Raw genomic sequence first — 15077 nt, forward strand, 5'->3', positions numbered from 1 at the left:
CTATATGGAAACCTTGCTGAAACTTGAAGTTGAAGTTTCATGTATAGTTTCCGCAATGCGGAAACCATTATATCGATTCAGCAAGTATCCGTTAGGTTTCAGTCAGCAGAAACTTTAGTCTAAGATTCCTGATGGTTTCTGCAATGCGAAAACTAAATTTGAATCGTGTGAATAGTTGTGTAAATTATTATGGAAATATCAATCAGTTTCAGAACATTTCCGCTAGGTTTCAGTATGCTGAAACTTTAAGTTAAGATTCCTGATGGTTTCCGCAATGCGGAAACTAAATTTGAATTATGTGAAAAGTTGTGTAAATTATGATGGAAATATCAATCAGTTTCAGAACATTTCCGCTAGGTTTCAGTATGCTGAAACTTTAAGTTTAGATTCCAAATGGTTTACGCGTTGCTGAAACTATTACTAAAATTGATTTGAGTTTAATAGTGATATCATTTATTTTCAACAGGTTTAAGTTTAATTCTAGCCTAATGATAATGAATCCGTACATACTAAAATGTATAGTAAGGTTTCAGCGTGACTGAAACTATATGTATACATGCAACTATCTTCAAATGTTGCAAATAAGGCGATTAATTAAGAACCTTACTAAGTAATTAATTGAATTTGAAAAGAAAAACTGATGTCTGATCTTGTTTAATGCATATGATGAAATCATTAATCTTAGGTACTCGGGCACGTGTATACATGTGTATACATTCTTTGTCCAGGTGACCTCCTCTGTGATTTTCCTGTATATTCTGTGTGGATTGCAGGGTTTTTTCTGTCAGGAGTGAACAAAAGACTGTTACATAACATATACACAGTACGAAGCGTGAGTTTATAACTGGAGCCCGGCGGGAATTTTTTTTTCAATTTGTGTGTACCTGAGTTAGTAAAACTGATAAGTAAATTATAATTATTTAGTAAAATAAATTAATTTACCTATTTTGTAAGACTCCTTCTTAAATCATTTAGTTATCATTTGAATGAACCTTGAGGTACAGTAACTAATTAAGCAAACAAATTAAGGTAAAGTCGTTGTAAATTTTTACAAATCGTACCAAATATTCGTACAACCTGAGATTAAGAGCTAATTCATTTCTTTTTTAATACCACGCCAACACATGTACATAGGAATTTTTTTGTAAAAAATTCTACAGTTGATAATAACAAGTAAAACCCACTTGGAGTTTGAGTCTAATCTAAAAATTGTTTAATTATTTACATGCATTTCAGACTTTACTACATCTATGGCTGTATCATGATTCACTGGCGTCGGGAGCAAATTGAAAGTGTGTGTGTGTGGGGGGGGGGGGGGGCTAGACTAATCCTCAGAAATATTGAGGAAAAACCCTAATTCCCAAAATCATGAAATTCCTAATCCGTGTCGGGGGGGGGGGGGGGGGGGTGCTAGTATGCCTATTACTCCAACTTCTCAATCTTTCAAGGTAAATTTAGGAAAAATTACATTTCCGGCGAGAAAAAGTTGGGGAGGGGGGTTATATGCCTATTGGTTAAGTCTAACTTTGCACTAAGCCCCCCCCCCCCCCCCCCCCACCGGTTCGACGCCTTTGTGATTCGTGCATTTCTATACTTTGTATTTACCTTCTGTACTGTAAACACAGATATTGATACATGTTTATGAAACATGCACATGTTTCTGTTATAAGATATAATAAGCATTATTTATAATTTTACTGAAGTTATACGTTATATTACAAAATCAGTTTAAAATCCAGCACTAGCCATGTGGTGCACGTGATTTTAATCCCATTTTTAAAATTTGATTATACATTCGTATACATTTGATGTAGAAAGTATACCAAATAATTAAAATTATATTTTGTTTATATATCAGTCCGACGTGTACGTCTTACTTCCCGGCTTGTTTAACGCGTTTGTATTTTAATTTCATAAGTATTCTTAACGTACTATTCATCGCATGACCAATCAGTGCACATGTGTAACTGTAAAATAATTGCCATCAATTCATCGTAGTTGTAAATTCACCGTACGGGTGAACGCTGTTAACCGGACCCCGTTAATTGATCGGCATATCTAATTATATTTGTGATTTCTGTGTGTTCATGCAGAACCTGCTCTGTGATGAACATAATATTTTCACACCTCTATATTTTGAATAAGAATATGACCGTGCTTAGAATCGCGGTGAAAATTGGACAAGTCAAGACTAACTTGTCAGTAAACTATATATAGCTCTATCATATTTAGTTTGGCAAAATCATCAGTACATGTGAATAAAATATAGTTAAAGACAAAATCTGATACATATGTCTCATTAAAACTTGTTTAATTTCATTAGACATTTGTAAACAAACGGTCGGCCATTTTTTTTTTTGGTTAATCACGTGTTACAAATACAATTGTAACAAACACACGCCAATACTTTGTCGTATTTAACCAGGAAATACTGACTCCGACAGTTCTTATTTAAAATAAATATACCTGTAAAAAGTATACTATTCGGTAAAAAATGATAATTTTGATTAAACATTATTCATTTTAAACTATCCCAAGATGCACTTTTCCAAGATTTAGCGGGTTCTGATTGGTCAGTATTGGCGCACTTTATGATTCCGAGCGAAGGTTAAAATGGACAAGAAGGTGCTGTTGTAAAATGGAGAATTGAGAAGCATTAATAGCCTCTACAACAAGGAGATAATGCAGGAACGAAGAACTCATGTCAAGGTAACTTAATACACAATATAGATACTCCCAATAACATTTTCAAGGCTCTAATTTATCTCTCATTTGTAAACGAGATCTCGCGCCATCAAATCAAGATGGCGTCATTTTTTCAAACTTGGTTCGGCGTTTTAATTTTCATTACCGTATCTCTTTTAAATATACGTTTTGACCAATTTAACCATTAACCAACTTTATATGCATGATAATCAAGATTATTCAGGGTAAATACATATATAATTATAAATATAAAAGTCCCTAATATATGAATGCTTGGTTGGTAAACATGACGAACAATGAATCTTTCGCACATTATACAATTTACAAACTCTAAATGTAACGAAAAAAAATTATTAATTAAATCCGGAAAATGAAATCTTTCACGTTTTTCTTTTTCAGCATTGACAGCATACAAAGTCAATGTTTCCGGTGATTAGTTGCATCCTCTGTTCGGTGATTCAGGTGAATGTTTTGACCAGCTGGACGATGTGAACGCAAGGTATTGCTTTGAAATTGATTATTTTCACCATTAACTTATACATGTGTTGGATGTTTATAATTTATTGTAGTAATTTTTTAGAAATCCAGGTCTAAGTTCTTGAAAAGGAGGTTGATAGGGGGGGGGGGTGAAACACACTTATTGTTGATAAGTTTTTCCATTGTTCAACAAACAATAATTGAATCAAAATGAAAATAACATAGCTTCAAACATAAAATGAAACATTTTAGACCAGATACTACTGTAGTCTTTATGTGACATAGTTTAAACAGCAACTGGCAACTGCATAGTAGCTTCTGTATTCAGAATTTTATTCAGAATGCTTTTATTACATGTTGGGCTGAATGACTTATGTTTATTGTTTAAAAATCTAAATGAAACTTTATTATTCATGTTTAAGATAAATAGAACAGACATAAAGTACAGCCCAGTGAAAGGAACAAGTTCATCGCAAGAAGAAGAATTTTAATGCTACCACTGTCCAGAACTACTAAGTCTGCTGAAGCCATGATGTGATCATATGAGTGCTTCACCGGTCTGGACAGTGCTTGAAAGTCCCCCCAAAAGGCCTATTTCCATAAACCATGACTCGGGTTACATCAACAACAGCCAAGGACACTTCTTATTGATTCGAATGGACACATCTCTACGACCCGACTAAACCTCTGCAGAACAAGACTTTTTAACTGTAAAGTATTCTCATTTCAAAAAACCTATAAACCATAAAAGTCCTTTTTTTATATGATCAATTACCAGTATATTACAATGTATGTCTGTAAGCTAGAATCTTAGAAAATCACATGGTTTTGACTTATTAAATGATTGATTAGACCTTGCAGATATTAACTTTCATTTTCTTAAATAATTTGTTATATTTGCAAATATTGCATAAAATATTAGACTCCATGTAACATATATCCTCACACCTCCAAGTTAATAAGTGTTAACTACTTTTTTTTCTCCATTTTCTTTGTTTAAACATTTATTGATAACTTAGTTTTTTATTTGCAGCAATATATGAAAAATTAAGAAACCAATCTTAAATGTAAAAACACTGCATTAGGAGATAAATGCATGGGTCATAAAAATGATAAAATACACCAAACAATATTCAATTATGTCGTATATGAAAATATATAATGACAACATATACCCCATGTATTAAATTTTTATATAACAAAATTACTTGGATGGAAAGTTGTTTCCATGTGGGTTTTATTTTAATCTGTGTTATGTAACTAATATATAATTGGAATTAGCTTTTATATCATAAGTAAAATGCTGGTATTGATGAGAATTGTAAGGTGAATGATCTGTGTGATACTTTGTATTTTATACATTCATGCTACAAAAAGCATGTACATGTAGTAATACTTGTCATATATAAACAATATATATTTTACTTCATGTCTTGAAATGTAGGAAGGTAAACCGTGTGTAAAGAAGAATATTCATCAGGAATGAAGTGTGTTGCAATCAGCATAATTAATTAAATGTGTACATCATATTTTTGCGCATGATTTGACAGACTGCTCCATTGTTAGCTTTTTATTGGCCAACAAGCTTTTCATATCTCCCTCTGGGTCATCTATTAAATACTGACAGGCTTATGATATTAAAATCTGATCAGTTGGTACATCATGGGTGGAAATGAAAAGTTCACTTTGGACTTAATGGATTATCAAAAAAATGATATCAAATCCTGTTCTATTGTAAAACATTAGATTATATTACTAACAAAGAAAACGTTTATCCCAACTTGTAAGTGGGTCACTTTGACCTCATTTTGGAATTTATTGACATATTCAAATCAGATCTGGGTCATACCTCTATAGTCAACTACTATCTTGTAGTGTATTTTTTTTTTTTTTAAAGATGGATACTTTAGACTTTTCAAAAATATTTTATGGTGTACATATTCATTGTAGTTCAAAACAAATTGAGACAAGTGTATCATGTTCATGTAACAGTGAAGTTTTCTTTGTTTATTCATGTACGTGCAGTTATTTTGTAAATTGCATTCATATTTTTAAAAAGGTAAGATCTTTGCTGCATTTTTAAAGGGAGATTTGATAGGCATTTAATGGAGATGAAAAAAATACAAATGTCAAGATTTCTATGGGAGTTTTTTTTCTTGTGCAATTTTATCATTTTTTAAATAAAAGTCCCTAATAAGGGAATTGCCATATGGATGTTTCTCCATTATTGTATCTTGGCTGTATTTTATTTATTATTGGAAACAATTTCAGATTTTTGAACAAAATAAATTTGGAACTGCTTGAAATTGTTTTGTTTTTACATAAAGTAGAAACCTTGCTCAGCTTTTGTGAAAGCAAAAATATAAAAAGTTTCAGTAAGTTTCAGTTGCGGAAACCCTTTGTAAACAATATGTTTCCCAATTGTATATGGAGGTTGAAACTATGCAGAAACTTCAAGTTTCAGTAAGTTTCCATCGCGGAAACCATTTGTAAACAATATGTATCCCAAACGTATATGGAGATTGAAACTATGCAGAAACTTCAAGTTTCAGTAAGTTTCCGTTGCGGAAACCATTTGGATTCATGGACAGCCTAAGTTTCAGCACTGCGGAAACTTAATGAAACTTGAAGTTTCCGTGCTGAAACCTGTCGGAAACTTAAAGTAACCTTAAGTTTCCGCAGAGTTTCCAATGGGTTTCCGCAGCGCTGAAACCAGATATTTCATCCAGTGATCAGTTTTTCTTTTCAAATTCAATTAATTACTTAGTATAAATGTTCTTAATCGCCTTATTTGCCACATTTGAAGATAGTTACATGTATACATATAGTTTCAGTCACGCTGAAACCTTACTATACATTTTAGTATATACGGATTCATTATCATTAGGCTAGAATTAAACTTAAACCTGTTGAAAATAAATGATATCACTATTTAACTCAAATCAATTTTAGTAATAGTTTCAGCAATGCGTAAACCATTTGGAATCTTAACTTTAAGTTTCAGCATACTGAAACCTAGCGGAAATGTTCTGAAACTGATTGATATTTCCATAATAATTTAAACAACTTTTCACATTATTCAAATTTAGTTTCCGCATTGCGGAAACCATCAGGAATCTTAACTTAGAGTTTCAGCATACTGAAACCTAGCGGAAATGTTCTGAAACTGATTGATATTTCCATAATAATTTACACAACTATTCACACGATTCAAATTTAGTTTCCGCATTGCGGAAACCATCAGGAATCTTAGACTAAAGTTTCTACTGACTGAAACCTAACGGATACTTGCTGAATCGATATAATGGTTTCTGCATTGTGGAAACTATACATGAAACTTCAACTTCAAGTTTCAGCAAGGATTCCATATAGTTTCAGTTTTGCTGAAACTTGATTTTTCATCCAGTGCATCGCTCAATTTTGTTTAAGTGTCTTCAATAAACAATTTAAGCAAATTCTATCACTTAAAGGTTTTTAGGAGTTTTTTTTAATTACTTCTTTCTTGTTAATCAACAAATATATCGATATCAAAACATTCGATTGACTGAAAATGTTTATATGTATTCACCATCTTGTGTCTCTTCGCCGTAGGCCGGCGTACAGCTTCAAGCCAATATTAAGGGAAAGGTAAACAAATATCGATCCATTCAATTTCAATATTCTAAATTTGAAATGGTTTCATATTTTTTTTAATTTTGTAGGTTTCACAAAGGCTGCGCCCGTTGATCTGAAGAACTGTATTATTAGGACTTATGCTCACCGAATTATTTGTAAACAAACTACACATGTATTGTTCGTACAATTGTACTATGTGCATGATTCACCATTTTGCGAGTAGCGTATCTAATGGTATACATCAAAATAAATTTGAGCTTGGGATATCTACTCGCGATGCGATAATGAACTCATCCTACACTTTTCGTCATGACGTTAATGTGTCGATCATCTCGGATTCTTGGTTACCCTGTTCTTGCAGGTTATACCCAATTTTATCAACAGAAGTCGTGTTTTGTACGAGTTCCATCTATCAAAACTAAAGTAGCACATTCAAGAAACAAAATGTATTATTTCATGTTCATGGTTTGTGACTTCTTAACTTTTAAATGTACTTGAAGTAAGTTGTGAGTAAATGCATTTACTCTTTACGTTGTACTTCAATATTATTGCATTGTAAGCATATATTGTAATGCAAACTCCCATTGCCTTTGATCCACCAAAGGGTGTCCATCATCTTACTCTCATGTTGGATATTTTGACATGTTCATAGAAAATAAAGAAGGGGATATTTTTGTTTATTTTACAATAATTACTAAACATATAAAATTCAGTTAAAATTTACAGACATCATAACACACATGTTTATTTACAAAAGATAACAGCAGTTACTCTGGTGCAGGCATCTTATAATTTATCGCCAAAATTGTTAATTAATATATAAAAAAAATACCTATTAAAAATATTGCAGCGTAAAATTTCAGATTGTCTGCCTCAGACATTACTAGAACAAATAGAAGATGTGATATTTACTGTGGACTGGATGATATCCCCCGAAAGCGCGGAAATAATTGCAATTTTTACATTGATATGAACATTGTGTCATGCTGTATTTTTTTAATTTACTCGATGGCAGTATGTACAAATTTCCAAACTGACAGCGTTGACATATATTTTTCTTAATTTACTACCGCAAAAATACAATGATAGCTTACATATATATACTCCCACGTAATGAAATACCAAAGTTACTCAGGTGGTAGTTTATATTTAAAATATCTTAATTTATAGGTATAGATATGGCTGTCTATTGAGATAATTTCGATATAAAATAGGGGAAACAACTATATAGCCAGCCTTTCTCTCGAATTATTGTACTATTTATTAATTCATATAACGTGGGCTTTTACAGGGAAACTGCTTCTTATTCATTTCATCTACAGTGAGAAAGACCGCTTGTGAAAGAAAGGCGCTACACAGCACTGATAATAATAATTTAAAAAAAAAACATATGATGCATTGACACATTCCATCATTATCAATATCGCAGCATAGTAACAGTATTTACTGCTCACTTACAGTCGTAATGTTTTCAGGGGTTTTTTTTCGTTTCACATAAATAACTCATTTTGCTTAATCATTTTACATCTTCCATGTTCATTTATAAATTATCTGCATTTATTGCCGTCTGTTTTTAATAGAGAAAAAAAAAATAAAAAAGAATTTAGTCAAATCTGTACTCACATACATAGCTAAATTTGTCACTTGGTTTAATGTCATGAAATTTCATTTTAGATATAATATATCTCAGATGAATTTCCCCAGAATTGTTTGATTCAACCATATAGTCAGTTAAGAAATCTGGCATTTTTAAACCATCGTGAAACTTCCAAACGCTGTCATCCTTTACGCCTTGTATCCATATGTCTTTACTATCTGCACCATGTGCTGTAAATAATAAAAGAAAGGCATAATATATAATTATGTATGTAATATTTATATTACGAAACTCTTTTTCATATTTTAACACTTGTACCATAATTAATCACTATTAATTAATTTTTCTTCCATTTTACTTATTTTTCTTTATTTCTTGTGGCCCATATTTTGACACACTGCTCTTTTAATCACGAATTCGGTGTTATTCATCTTTTCAAGGAATTACTTTTGCAGCATATAGTAACCGATTTTGGTTATTTTGAATGAATTTTATAAATTGAGATTAAATCAACGCTTTTGATATTATAAATAACGATAGACTATGATGTTTAAAAAGGTAAAAGATTAAGAAGGTATATAGCTTCAACAGCGTAAGGCTTCTTAAATAGTTCAGGTAGATAAAAATTGAAGGAGTACATTGTCCCAAAAAAACATATAAGCTTTCATTGGTTTTCAATGCGTATGTTACAAAAAGTTCAATGGAAAACTCATTATATAGTCATGCAAGGTCCCGGCAAATAACTGGAGCGATTTTCTTCCAGCAGACTTGTTTGTATTAAAATAAATTTAGGAGTTTTTGTTTCCACTCCACTTTTTTGGGGGAGGGAAGCAAACAAAAAATGTATTAAAAAAAGATTATTATGATAGAAAATTAGTTTGTTTGCTATCTTAAATACAGTTTTAACCCCTACACCCCCCCCCAATAAAAAAAAACAAACAAAAAAACTATAAAATTGCAAATAATATTTAACACCTTATTTTCATCATCGTGCAATTTTACAATTCGCTTTGGTGATTTCGGAGTTAATTTTAAATCATTCTCTGGGCCATGTAGAATTGATCTTACTTACTCGCAATAAAAGCTAGGAAGGTAAGTAGCATTGTTTTCGTATCTATTTTTATTAAATCTCCACCATCAGCTGTGCAGTCACATCTAGCATTTGGATAAGTAGCAGCTGTGGCAACAAATCGCAGATCAGCTCTTTTAGAATTTGAGGACACCCCTGTATAAAGGACTGGACAGCCTGAAAGAGTTCGATTATAACAAGTTAAAAGTATATGCTTAGCATGAAAGCAACTGAAGAATATATCATTATCATTTATTTTCTTCATTTACATGTTCTTGTCACATAATATATATTTCAATATTTTTAAGTATTTGTTTACGTACATTTCATATTTGTATGTCAATTATGACTTGACATTAATAAACTTGAACATTAGCTTAACCTGAGCTTTACAAAATGTCGCTTTTTCATTTGCAAACTTTCACATAGATCTTCGAAAAAAATATATTATTTTAATAATTTTCCATGTGTAATTCATTATATTAAACGAAAATTGTTCTAGAAAAGTCAGTAAAATAAAGACAAATAACACTGTGATATTGATTAAGGAAATGTTTGAGAATATATCTTCACTTTAACTTTGACTTTATTCTGAAACTAGAGAGGTCGGTTTTAAAACTTATCAAACATGAATTTGAATTGATATTATAATAGCGAAATGTTGAATTTAATCAAACTTAGTTCATTTGTTTAACCATTTTAATTGCTATACCTTTGAGTTATGTATATGTAAAAAAAAAAACAAACAAACAAACAAACAAACAAACAAACAATATCCGATATTTTCCGGTCCAAACGGAGATAACTTATTATATTATTACATAGCAACCTCATTTATTGGAATACAAACAGGATTTAAAAAAATTGCAATTAACAAATTGTAAAGAGGTTATCAAAAACAAAAAGCCTAAGGGACACTGAGGAACGTTAACAATACCTATAACAAAATAATTTATAAAGAATCACATTCAAAATATCCCCTCACTGTAGTAGAATAGATACTGTTTAAAATTATCTTTTTAAAATGTATCTCCCGATATTCCTATGTTTAACATTCATCCTCTTTTAAAATATGATTATTCTTAGTCCCATATCATATTTAGCATTAGACATTTTGGACCCACTCTACCCCCGAGGATCATGATTTAAACAAACAAAATCCACTGTATCTGAGAATTGTTTTTTACTTAAGTAATAGCTTTTCTATACAAAGTTTTAAGAGAATATTTCTTTGAAAATATATAACACTTTATATTTCTTTATAAAAATACAATCCAAACTGTGGCCCCACTATAAATGTACCCAAGGAAACAGAAGTTATTTTTAACAATCTTGAATTTAAACTACATGAGTATCCTTACACGCAATTGATAGCTTTTCTGGCCAATTGGGCTTCGAGAAGAATATTGTTAATAAATTCTCTTTAGATATTATTATTCTCAAGACCGCTTTTACTTAAGTCAGAGCTTTTTTGGCCGATCTGTTTGAAAAAGATTTTCAAAGAGACATATATATATATATATATATATATATATATATATATATATATATATATATATATATATATATATATATATATATATATATATATATATATATATATTAATTTCTTTATGTAAGTTTGACTACCATACCCGCCCATTGTTTTTTTTTATGAAATTCAAACATAACGTCATGCCATTGAAAAAATAGTCTCTTTTTTTACGTGTTTACAATATAAACCATTTATAAACCTATCAAAATGCGGGTGAAAACCGATATGAAATATTCTACAAAAAAATGAGGAATCGAATAAATATTCTATAAAAAAATTTTTTAAATGAAATCGAACCTTCCAAACTGCATATAAGGTCGGTTTTCCACGTTCCGTCCGATAAACAGACGAATTGTTCAGAGCCTTGCTTTTTATATCCAGGAGCGCACGTTATGTGAATTCTCCTTGATATACCGATTGCATCCCATTCCTGTGCTTCATTCATTGAAAACCCTCCCCATGAAGGAATACCACAATCTGTAATTTAAATTTAAATATAAAGTTAACATCATGTTGATATCATACGAATACTGAATAATAAATTAAGACTATTTTATTTGTGTTTTTTAATAAAAGATACAAACAAAACTATCATTTTATTAAAGCGGTAACAATCTATCATATTTTAATTCTATGTAATAGCTTTAATTGTACATGCAAAGTGTAGACTACATAATAACCCCTGATAATTAAACAACAACAAAAACTATTATATGGACTTTTAAACTTGACATTGATTTAAAAAAGAAATAAATAAAGGATAAAAAATCAATGGGTGTTTAAAAGATATGATAAAAAATCATAAAAATGCCAAACCTGAGAGTACGCAAGAGGATTGTCCAAAAGGTTTTGAAATGCATTTTTCATTAAGAGCACAATTAGTCTTTGAACAAGATCCAGCGATTCCCTGCAAATTCATTAAAAATGCATATAACAAACTGACTGCTTTACTTCATACATGAAGTCATCGTAAAGAGCTTGGGTGTTCCATTGATTTACCATCAGTGCCTTATTAAAATATCTAAGGACATGTCCCTCTTAAGGTCAAGATCTAGAAAATGAAAGGTGCCTACAGGTCTATGATAGTCAAGATATTAACTGTTTTAATGATGCTTCATAACAATATCTCTGTTTGATATGGTGAACCGAGCCTTTTTGTTGGTCAACACAAAAATCATGCTTAAAACAATAATTTTTTTATGAAATATAAAAGATAAAGGTAACAAATATTATAGTTTTGAAATATTTGTCCTTTTTTGACTAATGAAATGGATACAAAATGCCTAGTCTCTCCAAAAAAAGCATAAAACAAGCTTTTGACCTCTTCTTATAAATGATGTCAATTAGAATATAGTACCGGGATTACTTTTTCCGTAATTAAATATATAAAGTCAAATATTGTTTTATTTTCTACAGCATTCCTTTAAAGCCGTAAAATAGGGGAATAATGACATCATAATGATTCTAGCACCAATAAGACAGTCTGGAATCATTTACTAGATATTGACCTTAATCTGCATGAGGCTTCAGTTTTTCCTAATCAGTATATTTTATCTTCATTCGTTGTCCCTACACGTATGTTTCGTATAAAAATTCTGTAAATGTGCTTGCTGGAAATTAATATAACATTTAACATGGTTTTCTCATACATGTAAATGTATTTTACCACATAAAATAAGATTGCAAGATAATATTGCAATACATGATTATGCTAACAGACTGAATAAACAGAATGCTGCTCTCCTTACACTCTACAACCGTATATGTATTTTAGCGAAATTGGTTTTTTAAACAAACAAGATAACTTAGTCCCAATGCTGCATTTAAACATAAAATATAATATTTAAAAAATGCTTTAAACTTTAAAATAATTATGTATATAAAAAAATATAACAATATACATGAATTGCAAAAACAGTCTTGTTTTCTGTCTTGACATAACCATGACAACAAAGGTCAAAATAGAGTTTAAAAGAGCCTTTGTGCACACGTTTCGAACATTTGTATGGTTTTTTGGTGGGTTTTTTTTATTTTTTACTAGTTATTGCGTTTTATTTGTATTTATATGTTTTTGCACTTAATTGCATAAATTTCAAGGAGTTATTTTGATATGTTGTATTCACATATTTTGATCATTACACATTTTTTATATTGTCTAAATGCGCTCTAAATGAATGTGTATAGCATATTCCTTATTGAACACGGGAAATAAATTCTTGGTAAAATCTTGAATAGTAACATTCGCATTTTTTTTTTTTTAAATACAATTTAATACATGTATTAGTTTTACCATTTTATGAACTATGTAAAATCAAAATAAGAGTTCTACATTCACGATTTGATACCAAATAGAAGAACAGCAGAAATAAGTTTCAAAGCGCTAAATAAGAAATTTACAGTACCCGACCATCCTTGATTATATACAGTGTTAATTACAATTCCTTTAGCAGCATTTCCCTCATTGGAATCTATTTCTTATTTACCTTGTCCCAATCTTCTTTATCGCTGTATATCCAGCCAGACTTTTCTTTATACAGAGTTGGTTCAGTTGTCCTGCTTTTAAAGTTGGTCTGACAGAAGTGGCCTCCCTGGTGGTAGTTGACGGACCGACATCGTGTTGTTCTCAGACAATCCTCCACACAATCCAGAATACTATATCCATCATACGACGTTATCATCCTTCTCTCCAGTTTGTGTCCATACTGTAACATGGAGTAGCCATATCTTAGATCTGCCTTACAAAACTGAAGAGCGAGGAGGAAAAATGAAGCAAGCCGCAGAGAAGTGCACAGAAAACACGATCTCCTCATGACTGGCTAAAAATATACGCCCTGAGACAAAGCAGCACACCATGTACGACCGAATGGAACTGAACGATAGAGCTACTGAGGAAATTGTTTCATACAACTTGTAATACAAATAATCTATAGACCAATATTCTGGTTGCTATTCTACTGAATATTTATGATATTAAAACAATGTATCCTTTATTAACTGTTTCCAATACGATACAAATAACAGTTAAAAACCTTTCGTTATGTTTCATTTCCTCAACAGTGACCGTGTGTTCAATATGAATGGGATCCCTCTGGATGCTTCATTCTTTCTGCATACTGAATCATAAAAACATATCCTTTCAAATTCAATAGGTTTCGCACACAAATGTCTGTGTTGAATGAATAACTAAAGTGATATTTGAGTATTTACATATAAATTTATCAAAATGATTCAAATGATGTAAAATAGACAATACGCTACGTCTGGTAGTTGGAATTCCGCTTATAATTTTTCAAATAAAACAAAAGACAAATGTAAATTGAGGCATGCAGAGCTTAATAGTTACCCGAGAGCTATGTCCTGTACACTAGGAATCCCAAATAATATTGCATTGAATTAAGCATTGTATTTGAGTATAAACGTCGCTCAAGTAGTCAAAAATGCAATATCAATTGTAATTCAATCCATTATACAGGACGTTTCTACAAAACTAATGTTAAGTTAAGATCTTTCTCGGGGGAAGAATTAAGAATTATATTTTGTGACAGGCTATTGAAAATGTGCAAGATTCTAATGATGACAATTAATTTTCTCATTATCTGATCATTTTCTTTTTGATATATTTTAACTTATGCAATATCTTTTAGAAAGCTTACACACTATTTTTTTGAATGCAGTTTGCTGACAAAAGAACTAACGACGCCTAGTTAAGGTGAAACAAGTTTTCTCCTTCCCCGGGCCTGACCACACTCTTTCCCTACGACATTCAAATAAGAACAAATATTGCAGAATTCCTTAACCCCTTACTTCATTGCAATTTTTTCTTTTTACATCAGCTTGTTTAAAAAACATTATTTTTGTCTTATTTAGAAATAAAAGAAAAAAAAAATCGCTCGCCTTGGATACATGAAACATCAAACCCCCATCGTTGAGTTACAACATAGATACATTTCGTGTTATAAAAACAGAATTTTTATCATATACTTACACGCGGGTATGATAAGGCAACTCTCAACGATCAAATTCCTCTGATCAATATGACGTCACAATAAGCAGCATGATGTCATATTTTACTCAGAAAC

At 30.9% G+C, this 15077-nt stretch overlaps 1 protein-coding gene and 1 long non-coding RNA gene across 2 annotated transcripts; one reads left to right on the top strand and one right to left on the bottom strand.

Moving 5' to 3' along the window:
- The first annotated feature begins 1564 nt into the window (after nt 1-1564).
- Nucleotides 1565-5887, top strand: LOC136276539 (uncharacterized). The gene is made up of 3 exons (XR_010715034.1): nt 1565-2709; nt 3106-3205; nt 3606-5887. It is a non-coding gene; the product is annotated as an uncharacterized lncRNA (long non-coding RNA).
- Nucleotides 5888-8392: 2505 nt separating this feature from the next.
- On the bottom strand, nt 8393-13982 carry LOC117688271 (uncharacterized). The gene is made up of 5 exons (XM_034466148.2): nt 13482-13982; nt 11815-11905; nt 11296-11475; nt 9468-9641; nt 8393-8625 (listed from the first exon to the last, which is right to left on the bottom strand). Exons 1-5 carry the CDS (start codon nt 13806-13808, stop codon nt 8402-8404), a joined length of 996 nt encoding a protein of 331 aa, XP_034322039.2. The 5' UTR covers nt 13809-13982; the 3' UTR covers nt 8393-8401.
- Between the last annotated feature and the right edge of the window lie 1095 nt (nt 13983-15077).

Source organism: Magallana gigas, chromosome 1, assembly GCF_963853765.1.
Source record: "Magallana gigas chromosome 1, xbMagGiga1.1, whole genome shotgun sequence".
Lineage (NCBI taxonomy): Eukaryota > Metazoa > Mollusca > Bivalvia > Ostreida > Ostreidae > Magallana > Magallana gigas.

Bases quoted from the DNA above. Each gene is read 5' to 3' on its own strand.
- LOC117688271 (XM_034466148.2), bottom strand. From the start codon at position 13,808: ATGAGGAGATCGTGTTTTCTGTGCACTTCTCTGCGGCTTGCTTCATTT. The intron at 11,906-13,481 runs GTAAATAAGAAA...ATGAATTTGCAG, and splicing joins ATAAAGAAGATTGGGACAAG to GGAATCGCTGGATCTTGTTC. The intron at 11,476-11,814 runs GTTTGGCATTTT...TTTAAATTACAG, and splicing joins ATCCTCTTGCGTACTCTCAG to ATTGTGGTATTCCTTCATGG.